The 13,632-nt window shown below is 42.0% G+C and overlaps 1 protein-coding gene across 12 annotated transcripts in view; it reads right to left on the bottom strand.

Moving 5' to 3' along the window:
- The window catches only part of EPB41 (erythrocyte membrane protein band 4.1), a 154,100-nt gene that overhangs the window by 36,568 nt on the left and 103,900 nt on the right, over window positions 1–13,632 (bottom strand). For 6 of the 12 annotated variants that reach the window (XM_056123547.1, XM_056123558.1, XM_056123548.1 and 3 more), the window contains exons 12-15: window positions 7,706–7,902; window positions 4,682–4,738; window positions 4,473–4,514; window positions 3,290–3,352 (exon numbers count right to left, since the gene is read on the bottom strand). In XM_056123547.1, coding sequence (XP_055979522.1) covers window positions 3,290–3,352; window positions 4,473–4,514; window positions 4,682–4,738; window positions 7,706–7,902 — 359 coding nt within the window. The remainder of the gene's footprint in view (window positions 1–3,289; window positions 3,353–4,472; window positions 4,515–4,681; window positions 4,739–7,705; window positions 7,903–13,632) is intronic. The other 6 variants (XM_056123549.1, XM_056123552.1, XM_056123557.1 and 3 more) reach the window with 3 other exon arrangements.

Below are 13,632 nucleotides of genomic sequence, written 5' to 3'. Positions count from 1 at the left end.
TCTCCATCCTTCTTAGCTGGCTCTATTAGAAACCTGTGGGGGCACAGAGTAAAATTAAGTCTCAAAGGGACCTGTTCCAAATAGAATTTGTCATAGACATTTGCTACAGGTTCTCTCTGGGAGATGGAGGAGGAGGCGGTAGATCTAAAAATGAACTCGACCTTATTTGTGCCAGAACAAAGCATTAGTGAGGGTGGGGTAGGAGTAGGGGGAGGAGGGATACTAAAAAAAAAAAAAAAAAAAAAAAAAAGAGAGAGAGAGAGAAGAGGAAAAAAAAGAAAAAAAAACACCCAACCCCCAAACCAAACCCTGCTAGAGTGAGAGGTAATTTGACAGAACTTCCTAAGGGGAAGGGGAAATCTATAATAGCTATAAAAACTGGTTAGCCATATTACTTTGGCTGTTCTGGTCAGAGACTTTTTTTGTAGCCTAGTGCAGTTTTATCAGTGATCAAACCAAAGACTTCATTAAATACAAAACGTCCTTAAAAGGGAGTTAGTAGCTTTAATTTTTTAAACACACACACTGATTTAGAAATTTCCTGTCACAGTTGTCAATGAAATGCTGGGGAACATCACACCACACACAGGGACTTTGTGAGTCTCAGAAGCAGTAACACACCTCAAGGGAACAGATGAGAAATATATGATTGGCACTACATGTTTGGAGGAAGCATGAATGGCATATTTGGAATTTGGAACTGGGGGATGTTATATTGCTGAATACAGATCAATGAACATCTGATACTCTTCCTTATCTCAGAAGTATTTTTTTTGGGGGGGGTCGCACACAGTGGTGCGACAAACTTAGTCCTGGATCTAACTTAGAGCCTTAGGGACCACCCTAGCAATGCTTGGGGGATAGTATGCGGTGCTGGGGATCTAAGCCAGGTCCGCTGTGGGCAAGGCAAGCACCCTACCCGCTGCAATATTGCTCTGGCCCCACTAATCAGAAGTGGAACCATTCAGGTCAAATTTTAGTCATGGCTAAAGCAAAGAGATCTAGGTATCAGCCTTGAAAAATCCTTGGGTTCAGACTTGGAAAATCTCATATCCCGTGAGGTGAACGTATGTACAGCACTCAGTATCTGTCAGTATCTGGCCTGCTCTAGACACAGCTAACGGTTAACAAAGACTAACTTTAATTTTCATTACTTTTATGAAAGTACCTTATATGGAGTAGGCCTTCTCTCTCTCTCATATATAGTATTAAACCAGAGATCTACCTTACAATGTTTCTTCAGACTTCAAGTTTAATAATATCCACACATTTTTACATATGTTCATCTTCCAGGACTCAGCTAAAATATACTCTCTTCAGAGTTAATTTCCTAATCTATCACTTCAGTGATAATCCTTTCATTAACAAAGCAGATTGTCTAATTTGTCATAATTTTTATGACCTGCACTCATTTTATTACTATTACTGTTTTCTTTCTCCCTGCTTTTTCACATTTAAATTTCCTGAAGGCAGGTATTATGCTGATCATCTTTGAACATGTTTATAATTCCTGTATACTTAAGGTAGAATCTTAATATCTTAATTTATTTCTTCTGGATTTTTTTTTTTTTTGGAGGGGAATAGGGAGGTTTGTGTGACACCTGGCAATGCTCAGAGAGTATTCCTTGTGGTGCTCTGGGGACTACACGTGGTGCCGCAATTTGAACTGCGGTCAGCCTCATGAAAGACAATTGGCTCTGTCTTAAATAGAACTATAAGATAACCTAGTCCCCAGCTTCTGTTATGAATTTTTCTGACATTTAAAGTAATATGGCTTCACAATTTTTCCACACAGGTTAATTCCTATTTCCTTTTTTTCTCATGGAATTTCTCCTAATTAGAATTCTCCCCTTCCTCTCCCTTCGTAGTGGTGTAGACTAACGACCACATATGCCTGGCTGTGGTGCTTGCTGGGGGCTGGCACACACTTGCACACACCTGCAGGTGTCCCCGTGATGGCACACGTCACTGCGGGGCTGTCAGGGCGTCTCTCACTCGGCATGTGGGACAGTGCCAGGGATCCGATTCAAGACTTGGAACTGCAAGGCAGGTTGCTCTATCACTGAATCATGTCAGAGACCCCAGTTTTATACTTTCCTATCCAAGGTGAAGCCCCAAATTAGATAAATTATATCAACATAGGTCTGATAAAAATCTGACCAGAGTTGGATATAATAGGAAAATGACCTAACAATTCGTGTAGGAGATAGTATGTTGCATTTTTGAAGTGGGTAAGGTAGATAGTTTCTTAGTGTTAGTTACACCCTCTCTCAAATTCTAGCTGTATGTGTTGTGTGTGTTTGTATGTGTGTGTGTGTGTGTGTGTGCGCACGCGTGATTGCGTGTGATGGGATCAAATCCAGGTCACACACTTGCAAAATCACTGCTCTACTTCTGATGTACATCCCTGGCCCCTCACATTTCAGCTTTATCATTTTACTAGCTCTGTGCTCATAAGAAAATTACTTAATGTCTCTAAACCTTAATGTATTCATCTTTAACACAATGACATGAGTGGTTGCAATTTGTGTTAATTAAATAGACCACATTCAAGTGTGAGCCACTAGTGGTATGCACCAGTGTCAACCTGTTAAAAATCCCACGCTCACAGGTTCATTCTTATAATTAAAGTACCTTACTTCATACTAATTACTCATTAACTGTCAGGTTCCCTTCTTACCTTCTGGTCCGTTATTTCTCTACACTTCCCTTTCACACCCAGATTGATTTTCTGTAATTGCCTGGTATGCCCCACACTTTTACATCAATATCTTGTACGTGTGTGTGGTGCTGGTAATCAAGACTAGGGTCTGACTCATGTAAGACACATGTGTTACTACCGATCTATATTCTTGGCCCTGGGAGACTCAAATTTTAAGTTAACTTCTGACCTGTGATAATTTTCCCTACTTTTCCACACTACCTCATTTCAGAAGATACAAATTTGATGCTTGGGACATATGGGAACCTATACACTCGGGGAATTTAAGAAGTCTTTAACAGTAAGGCAGAACTTTCTAAAAGAGGGTGAAACAATGGCATGATGGGCAGATGGGGTAGTTCCAATCATATATTTTCTTAGTAAATACCAGAGATGGAAACTGAAGAGTCAGAAGGAAGAGGTGGTTGCATATCCTCATGTTTACCAACATGCAAAAGCGTTTTAAACCTAAAATACACCCATGCAATGGCATGCAAAATCAAATCCAGCAGAGGAGGAAAGGGGGTCAGTGAAGAATGCAGAAGGTGACAGGCAACCAACTGAAATAAGCTTCAAGTTCATACAAACCTCCAACATTAAATTGCTATGTCTGATATAAATGTTTTCACCATCTAGTCTCTCTCTCTTTTTCTGTGAAAATCAAAGAGGGAAAAACAGAAAAGCATAAAAAAATTAAAATGTTGTTCTTGCAGGAAAAGGAAAAAAATGGCAATTTGGCAAACAAACAAACAAACAAATAAAAAAAGATTTAAATGAAATGTCCACAGTGCAGCATAAGCTAAACATGAAATGGTCACAGAATGGGAAGACACATGGAAAACACGTCACCATGAGAAAATGAACAGGGACAGCGCTGGATGCGACTTAAACAGACAGTGCTCCCAGCCTCTCTGGCTTCTTACAGAAGAAACTTTCATGTTGTGCAGTTTTGAAATTGAGCTGTTTGAGGATTATCTTAATACACATGATTTTAAGAAGCTTTGAAATTTCATGTTCTGTCGAGTAGAAAATGCTCTCAAATATTAATTGGCTCTTTTGGACATATTTCATATTTTGTAATACTAGATAGCTCTCCAATACTTTTCCTATGGGTATTTTGGGGAGGAAGGTTTGGGTCACACCCACTATGCCCAAGCCACAGTGACTCCTGGATCTGTGCTCAGGGGGACCAGATGAGGAGATGGTAATTGAACCTGGGTTGGCCAAATGCAAGGCGAGCACCTTGTCCACTGTACTATCTATCCAGTTCCCTCTAAAGGCACTTTACATTAAAGACCCATCAACATTCTGATTCATCCCACTACATAAACTGGAAGACTGGGGCAGAGCAGCCAAACCCACAGTTATGAACAATGCCTGGAGTTTCTGCTGCAACAGTTTGCAAAATAAATATATTTCATTTAAAAAGAAATCATTTAAAAATAAATATTGTGAATAATTTAAAGAATATATAGTGCCATTGTAAAATATTTCTTGGATAGGTTTGGCCTTCATTAATTATTTTATTGTGTTTAAAATGTTTTTTTCCTGTCAGAAAGTTTATATCAATGAGACACTTCAATATATAACATAGAATTATAATTTCTTTGGTATAATATGTATGTGTGTACATACACACATATAGATTACTTAGAAGTATTCTGATTACTAAGAAATCAATGAAAAGAGTGGATCACTGTCTTTTTAATGCACTATAAAAGTCAGTATGGTTGATGGCAGTGTAGTTTTGTGAGAGTGAAAAATGTCTAACCTTCCTCATTCTTATCAGATCTTCAGATTTTTCTGCAAGCTTCTGTTTTGCCATTATTCAAAAAAAAGAGAAAAATAATAAAATATTGGCTTGTTGAAGTTTCACTGAACCTTACAATTTTATAATTTTGTTTAAGGAGAGGGAAGATGGGGACAAGAAAAAAACTGAGGAGGGAAGGGGGAAGAAAGAAGTGGCCTGTCGGCACAAACCTGTGCATGGTCACCATTTGAGGTAGGTACTGTGACCTCCATGTGGGATCTTTCCGCCTACATTTAAGAAATAAAGTGGCAAAGACACATTTCCGGTTAGTAAGTTTCTATGAATAACGCTGTTCCCAAGCCAGCTGCATCTTTACCCTGGCTGTGAAACAAGCTGGTAAATCATCATCACAATGAGACACAGAGCACAGGCCCTCTTAAAGGCATGCGGTTAGCTCACCAGGCTGAAGAGCTAATATGGATGGAGAGTGAGATGATTTAAAAAAAAATTAAGATATTATTTCTAGCGATGAAGATCATTTTACACTAATTTAAAAAGTATATGTTAAAGGTAATGTAGGCTTAAATAAGCCATAAATGTTTTGCTTTTTTTTTATGATCTAGAAATACTATAAGTAACACTTAAAAACAAATTTACAAACAAAGATATCAATATATGACATGCACAAGTGTTAGAAACAAAAAGAAAATCTTTACAGTTAAAGCACATATATAATAAATCACATGACACCAAGCGGATAAATACAATTTTGTTAGTTGATATTTAAGGAGGCAGTTGCACCCTTGAGTTTATTAAACTACAAAACATCAAAATTAACCCAAATTCTTATTAGTACATACAATTACTTCCAAACTTAATTTATAAGTAAGCACACGGGCTCACTGCAATATTTAACAGACAATATTCTCCCTTCTAGAGAGTTGGAGCAATGTGTTCCTGAAAGGGAAAGATTCTTCCTTAATATTAGAAAAAGAATAATTAAGGTCTCTGTCTAACTTTGAAATACCTATTGTATATTAATTTTATACTCCACTTTGTAGGAAGTACATAAAAAAAAAAAAACAACAAGACAAAAACCACAACCCAGGCAGCTAAGGGAAGTGCAATAGTGAGAATGATGCCTAAAACACTGGATATTTAAAAGTGAGAGACTTCCATTGTTGTTGTTTTGGAGAGGCCATACCTGGAGGTGCTTTGGGTCTCCGTTCCCAGGGTGCTCGGGGGTCACTGGGCTACTCCATGGGTTCCAAACACTATCAGGGATTGAACTGACCACTTGGGCCACAATCCCCACCTAGAAAACTCTTTTTGTGAAGGGTCAAATCAGTCACTTAACACTATTCAATTATTTACAGAAACTCACAAATCTGTGGTTTTGACATATTGCTTGGTTTTGTTTTGGTCTGGTTTGGGGTCATACCCATCTGTGCTCAGGGCTGTCTCCTGGCACCTGTGCTCAGGAATCATTTCTGGCAATGTTTGGGGAGACCATATGGAATGCCGGGAATCTCACCCGGGTTGGCAGTGTGCAAGGCAACACCCTACCCGCTACACTCTCTCTCTGGCCCTGACATACTTTCTTTAATCACACTTGGCACAGGACAGTGCCACCAAAGTATTTTCACCAGAATGAATGCAAAGAACCAGGAAATACTACATTTGGTGATCCAGCCAAGTCAGGAGCACTTCCAACTACTGCCCTACCAAGGCAGCTTAGGATTTCAGTTACACTTGTCATTTCATCAACTTTTTTTTTAATATAGATAAAATGGAAATGATATCTTTGTAGGGATGTGTGAATGCTTAGCAAATGGTGGTTTTTATTTTGTAAAGCTTAATTTACTTGTTTGAGTAAATAATGATTTATTTTGGCTTTGGGTATTTAAGCAATTCAATAACAAGAACTGAAAGAGTTGCTATTTTGGTGTAGGAACAGAAAGCAAGTGTAATCAGTAATTTTTTGCCCTTGGAGAACACAAAATAAGACCACGGTGAACACAGAAGTGATACTATTTCTACACCAGCAAATAGGTCTTATCACTGGCTCTGGATAACGGAAAGGTCTCTCTATTTGGCACCACATTTGTGTTAGATAATGATTTACAGTCACAAGGCCAATTTGTTGCTAATGTTCCTTTTATAATTTCAGGTAAATTCTATGCTTGCTTTCTATTTTTTTTGGGGGGGGGTGAGACACACCCAGCAGTACTTGGAAGCTCCCCCCAGCATAATGCTTGAGGAACCATGTGGTGTCAGGGTCAAATTTGGAAGTCTCACACACCAAGATGAATCCTAGCCCTTTGAGCCTTCTCCCTGGCCCTTCATAAATATTTCCTTTTTCTCTGTAGTTCTCTCTCCCCCCCCCCCCCCCTTTATTTTTTTTGTTGTTGTTTCGGGGGGCTATATCCAGCAGAGCTCGTGGATCATTTCTGGCTCTGCACTTAGGATCACTCCCGGTGGTCCTCAGGGGATCATATGCGGTGCTGAGTTTGAACCCAGGTCAGCTGTAAGCAAGACAAGTGCCCTACCTACTATACTATGTCTCTGGCCCCACAGTTATTTTCTAACTGCTACAAATAAATTCAGTCACTCTTACTTCTGTCACTACTCTTATTAATAGAAAGATATACATTGTGGATAAATTGTGATTAAGTTGTGCATCACTTGAAAATTCTGGGACAGGAGCTAGAGATAGTAAACGGGTTAAGGTATTTGTCTTGCATGTAGCCAACCCCAATTTGATCTTCAGAACCACATATGGTCTGTCTGAGCACAGCCAGGTATGTCCCAAAAACAAACAAACAAAAAATTCTGGGATAACTTAAAATCTTTATAACATAATTCTGTGAACCTGCATGAACAAAATTTTCCTTCAGAGAGAGCAAGGAAGAAAAAACCTTGCTAGGATTCTATGAGAATCAATTGCTTTGAAGTCCAGGGGCTAGAGCTATATTGCAGTGGGTAGGGCGTTTGCCTTCCACGTGGCTCACCCAGGTTCATCCCGGAACTACATAGGGTTCCCCAAGTCCGCCAGAGTGATTTCTGAGAGCACAGCCAGGAGCAAGCCCTGAGCGCAACTGGGTGCAGCGTCCTCCCCTCCCCCCATTAAACAAACCAGCGAAAACAATAACAACAAAAAGAAACCTTTGCGGGGTCAAGGGGCCAACACCTTGGAAAGAGAGAGTGGGTCAGTGGGGTGTCTGGACAGAGACACTGGGGATGCTGTGCCATACCTTCCACACTTCTGTGGGCTCGGGCTCTGCCTGCTCGGGGGGCACATCTTCCGTCTTCACTTCCACCTGCACGGTCTCCTTCTGTGCTTTAGACACTGCTGGTTTTCTGGCAGGCGCGCCTTCAGCAATCTGACTCTGAGCAATGGCTGGGGCGGAGGTGGGCCGAGGACTTCGGTCTGTGGAATCAACAGCTGCGGCTGTATGAGAGGGAAACGGGAAGCATGTATGAAGGCCAAGAGTCGCGGGACAGCTTCAAAGGCACGGGGTTACATGACCATGAATCTAGGGCACATATGTGGTGTCCAGTGTGCTACTGTACAAAGAGCTAAAAAAGAAATCATTGGTGTTCGTCTAGGTAACGGATGGGAAGAAGAAAGCTCAAAGTGCCCTTCACAGGAAACAAAAATGTGTTGAGCAATATGTTCTACGAAGGGAAGACCGGGAGGGACACCAAAATAAGAACACTGAAAACTGTTTAAAAAGTCGGCTAAGACTGGCGTTTTCTGCCACTGCCACCATGCCACTTTCCCTACACCAAACAACCAGTGAAGCTTCAGAAGCTGTCTTTATTATAAAACAGGAGTTGCCACGGCCCCATATCTGGACCAGAATCTGACCTATATGATGAATCAGTCCATGAACTCGAGGAACGGGATTCCACACCGGCAACCACAGAGCAGGCTCTGCTGGTGGCAGCAGCTGCAATCAATGAGCCAGTCAGCAAAGCAAAACAGAACCAGAGTACAAAGGTGCCATGGAAGATGATGTTCAAATGGGGCCTTTCAAAGGCTCCAGGGGTAGAACTGAGCAGCTCACTGCAGAGCTGCCTCCAGACTTTAAGCCAGGCTGACTTCACTGGGGTACTTCAGATGGGGGCAGGCATCATCCCTCTACTTGCTCCCTAAAAACCCCGGCGGCTGCCAACTTCCAGAACCCAGTGAGAAGTACAGGCACACGGGTTCAGTGACGGCAAACTCCAGGCCTCAAGGGATAGGGGATGGCCCGGTCCTTCTCATCCCCCCCATCCCCATGGGACCCTGGAAGTCACGCCCACAAAACGCCTCCAGTTGCTACTTAAGCTCCTGAATGGCCATGATCCAGAGACACACAAAAGAATCTCTGAACGGAGCATCTCGCTGCAGAGATTTCTCCAGACCCTAATTATCTAAAATTTTAGAATTCCAGGAGCACGTGGTTGCCATTCATAACAAACAATATAAAAGAGAATATGGGGGAGATTGTCTCTCATAGAGGCAGGGGGAGGGGTGGGATGGTGGGGGGCTATTGGGGACCGTGATGGTGGAAGATGTGCACTGGTGGAGGGTTGGGTGATTGACCACTGTATGACTGAAACTCAAACAGGAAAGCTTTGTAACTGTATCCCATGGTGATTAAAAATAATAATAATTTTTTAAAAAGGAAAAAAATAAAGGTTCCAGGTGCTACCTGTCACACTCAGGAAATCTACACATAGCCTCTTTGTCATCCCCAGACCGGGTCTACAAGCTTCAAATTCTCATTTTTTTTTTTTTTTGAGAATTTATTGCAGTGAGCCCAGCAAGTTCAAGCAAAGAACTTTGAATCAACTTAGAGTTCAAGGTGAAGCTGTCTCAAACATTCAGGAAAATACCCAGACTCCAATCAGACAAAGGAGAGTGAAGAGGAAGAGGCTGATGACACTGAAGTGGCTGTTAAGGGTACAGAATGTGTGAAGAGCAACTGTGTGGAGAGCAAAGGTGGGAAAGTCCTGAATAATGGCAGGAATGCTACTGTAAGTGCTATTACTAAAGCTTGTGGCCAGATGAAAAATTAGGACTTGTTTTTACCTCTGGTATTTAAAAGAATACCTGCAGTTTGATTTGAAATTTGTACTGTTTCTATCACAATGGCTTTTTGTTAGATTAAAAAAATAAATAAATAAAACATACCAGCAAGGCTATACCTAGCAATCCGTCTTAGAGACCTGCAATGCAGTCTCTAGAGGATAAATAAAGTTAATTATGTCTGCATCAGGGCTGGAGCAATAGTACAGAGGGTAGGGTGCCTGCCTGCCTTGTATGTGGCCAGCCTGGGTTTGATCTGGGCACCCCAAATGGTAAGGTGAGCCCCACCCCTGAGCCCCCTCAGCAGCAATTCCTGAGCAGAGAGCCAGGAATAAGCACTGAGCACCCCCGGGTGTGGCCCAGAAACAAAAGCAAAAAGGGATTAAGTCTGATTGCTTCTTTAAAGTCTCCTGGGAGAAGTTACTAAACAACCTTATACACGGACCTGGTGGAAAATGTGTATGTTTTGATGATTGTTTAAGGTTAAAAAAAAAAATTGAACTGAACACTTTTCTCTTTAATAAATCATTTCTTAAAATTGACGTGGGGCCAGAGAATTATCCCAACAGGCAGAGTGCATGCCTTGCATGTGAGAGTGGTGTTTTGTCATGGTCCTCGGGCACCACTAATTTGGATTTGGAGAAACCATATTATATTGTCTTGCCGACAGCCACGCAAGACTGACTTTTATAGGCAGGAATAAAATGTGACAAAATGCCAGTTATTTATGCCAGCTGTGGCTTCCTTCTCTAGTGCAACCCATCCTTTCTTCTTGAAAAATAAAGATACTGGGGCTGGAATGTGGCTCAGTGGTCAAGCTGGCCACCCAGTGGGACCCTTGGGGAGCCATGCGGTACCGGGTCAATCCCAGGCTTCTCCGCACACAGCAGGCTCTCACCCTGCAGGGCTGTCTCTCGAGCCCACAATTTAATATTTGTGATACTAGATCATCATCATCCTTTCATGTATTGCGAACATAATATTTTCATTACTGCGGTCTGAGTAATAGTAGACGGTTGGGTGTTTGTCTTGCACATGGCCAACCCAGGTTTAATCCTCAGCACTCCATTGGGTCCCCCAAGCACTGCCAGGAGTGACCCCTAAGTATGGAGCACTTTGGAGTGTTGTTCCAACAATTTTAAAAAATAAAAATAAATATTCATTGTTTTGGATGTAAATTTTTACAGTTTTCATGATATGCTTTCCTACTTTCTTTTGTAAGTGTATGTGGTGGCCTCCCAAGTGGTACTCAGTGGGAGGCAATTCTTGGCCACCAGGCCAGCCATTCTTCTACAGGAGGGCTTGAGGGTGCAGTGCTGTGGATTAGTTGGGCCATTCTGACTGTGCTGGAGCGAGACAGCACAGTGGGTAGGGCCTTTGCCTTGCACGTGGCCGACCGGCCTGACCCTAGTTCAATTCCTCCACCTTTCTCGGAGAGCCGGGCAAGCTACCGAGTGTATCTCGCCCACACGACAAAGCCTGGCAAGCTACCTGTGATGTATTCAATATGCCAAACACAGTAACAACAAATCTCACAATGTTACTGGGCCCCCTCGAGCAAATCAATGAACAGTGGGAGGACAGTGACAGTGACAGCGATTCTGATCGTGCAAAGGGGCCTTGAGGACTGTACCCAGAGATGCTCAGGGCATGTGATACTGGGATGGAAGCCAGGTCAGCTGAAGGCAGGACTTGTACCTCAAGCCCTCTGTGCGCTCTCTCTCTCTCTCTCTCTCTCTCTCTCTCTCCTCCCCCCCCCCCATTCCTTCACTTTCATGGTGGGAATTGGGGCCACATCTAGCAGTGTGCATTGACTATTCCTAGTTTGGTGCTTAGGGGATCACATGCAGTGCCTAGGATCAAACTGGGGTCTGCTGCATTGCAAGGCAAGCACCTTAACCCTTACACTGTTTCTCTAGCCCTTTCCTGCCTTCTTAAACAGAGCGTACAAAACTTCATTTACCCTAATAACTTATGTTTCATAAGCAGTAAGCCAGTCCCCACAGCTGACGCCATGTAAACAAGAGCCCAGCTTCACAGCTTCACAACTAATCTCAGAAGAGATGCCAAGTCAGCCCGATACAACTCATGGGTACACCAGGCTGATAACTCTGGGGTGCCATTGGGAGAAGGGACAGACCAAGAATCATCCTAGTTCTACAGATCCCGGAGCTCTTGGAATGCATGGCCACAAATGCAGCCACATGACCTCCAAATTCCACAACACTGACAGTCCAGTAGGAGCGCAGCAAATGAGATGGGAGGTAGCCCAGATGCCAACGAAGCTTAATAAACAACACAAAGGGTTCGACTAGCAACAAGCAGCTCAGGAAACTCAATGACATTAATCATCCCACTGTGAGATATAACAATTTTCACAAATTTTCTTTTACTGAAGTATCTTTTGATAATTCCATTAGCCATCTAGTTGTAACAAGCAATATAAAAGAAATTATTTTGCTCCTGAAAGGGGACAGGTTGGGCGTGGGAGGAAAACTGGGGACACTGGTGGAGGGAAGGTTACACTGGTGGAGGGAAGATCACTGGTGACAGAAAGCCTGAAACAAATGTATTATGAACAACTTTGTAAACAACTTTTTAAATCAAGTTTTAAAAAAGATTTATACAAGGCTGGAGTGATAGCACAGCGGGTAGGGTGTGTGCACACAGCCAACCTGAGTTCGATTCCCAGCATCCCATATGGTCCCCTGAGCACCACCAGGAGTAATTCCTGAGTGCAGAACCAGGAGTAACCCCTGTGCATCGCCGGGTATGACCCAAAAAGAGAAAAAGAAAGAAAGAAAAAAAGACTCATAAGTCATAATTAGGCAAATGCAAAGAATTCCATGAATCAGACACATAAAACTTTGAAATTTACAATTACCTCATATGCACATGAAAGAAAGAAATGTTTGTTATCCTGTAATGATCTCAAGTGAAAGAAATGATTCCTTAGAGGATGCATAGGGAAAATGGTGGAAACATAAGCTTCTACTAATCTTCCAAGGAGAATTATGTGGCTTCTAACAAGTTCCTGCTACTCCTGGGCACGTTAAGCCAGTCAATGCAAGAATGGCAGATGGCAGACCAAATCTAACAACACAAGGGAATGTGACAAAATATTTTGCTCACAGTTGTGTTAAAGTAGCATTATACATGTGTATTCACACCTCCTCTCTAAGAATTAATTCCACTTTCCCTGGCATCATAGAAACGTAGTCCATGCTTTCACCATGTGCTATTTTGCCACTCGTATTTGGTTTTAATCCAAAACTAATATTGCAGAGCCAAATTATTTATGTCTCCAGCATTTCTAGCCCTGGCAATCTGTACTGCATGTGGAAAAGTAGGTATAAGTGTGGAAACAGGCACTTAGAAAAAGAGGTAGGAAGAAAGTTTCCTCATTTGTAAATTGTGGATAACATTAACTCTCTAAGACACTTTAGGAAGGTATAATCAATGAATAGAAAAATGCTTGACTTAGCATTAGTAACTGAGTGCCAGATCTAAGTCTTCATATTTCTTTCGTTATGAACTAACATTATTTCAAGAATATGTTGGGCAAAATTGATTATGCACTCATCAAAATGCAATTCAAGTGGAAAACATCATCTGGGATCCTGGGAGAGAGGCAGATTTCTTTCCTTTTTCAGTAAGACTACAAACTAAGGATCACAACAGAGAATCACAGTAGGGGTTATGGTTGATTATTAGAACAGCTCGCTCTCTCGCTCTCTCTCCTCTCCTTCCTTCCTTTTTCCCTCCCCCCACTCTGCTTTTTGTATACCCAGCTATAAACAGAGCTTCCTTCAGTCTCTGTGCTTGAGGATCACTCTTGGCTGTGCTCAGGGGGTCACATGTGGTACTGAGGATTGATTGTGGTACTGCAGTTGGTAGCATACAGCACAAGTGCCCTATCCACTGTACTGTCTCTTCAGTCTTAAAACTGCTTTCCAGAGCTGCAATTCATATCTCATTAATACATCCACTTGTTATTTTAAGTAAATTATTTTAAGTGATTTTTAAAAAGTCATTATCTCGCCCACACGGCAAAGCTGGCAAGCTACCCGTGATGTATACAATATGCCAAACACAGTAACAAGT

The sequence above is a fragment of the Sorex fumeus genome, unplaced genomic scaffold (genome assembly GCF_029834395.1).
Source record: "Sorex fumeus unplaced genomic scaffold, SorFum_2.1 ptg000047l, whole genome shotgun sequence".
Taxonomy (NCBI): domain Eukaryota; kingdom Metazoa; phylum Chordata; class Mammalia; order Eulipotyphla; family Soricidae; genus Sorex; species Sorex fumeus.
Note: the sequence above shows the minus strand (reverse complement) of the source record. Positions and strands in the feature narration are given on the sequence as shown.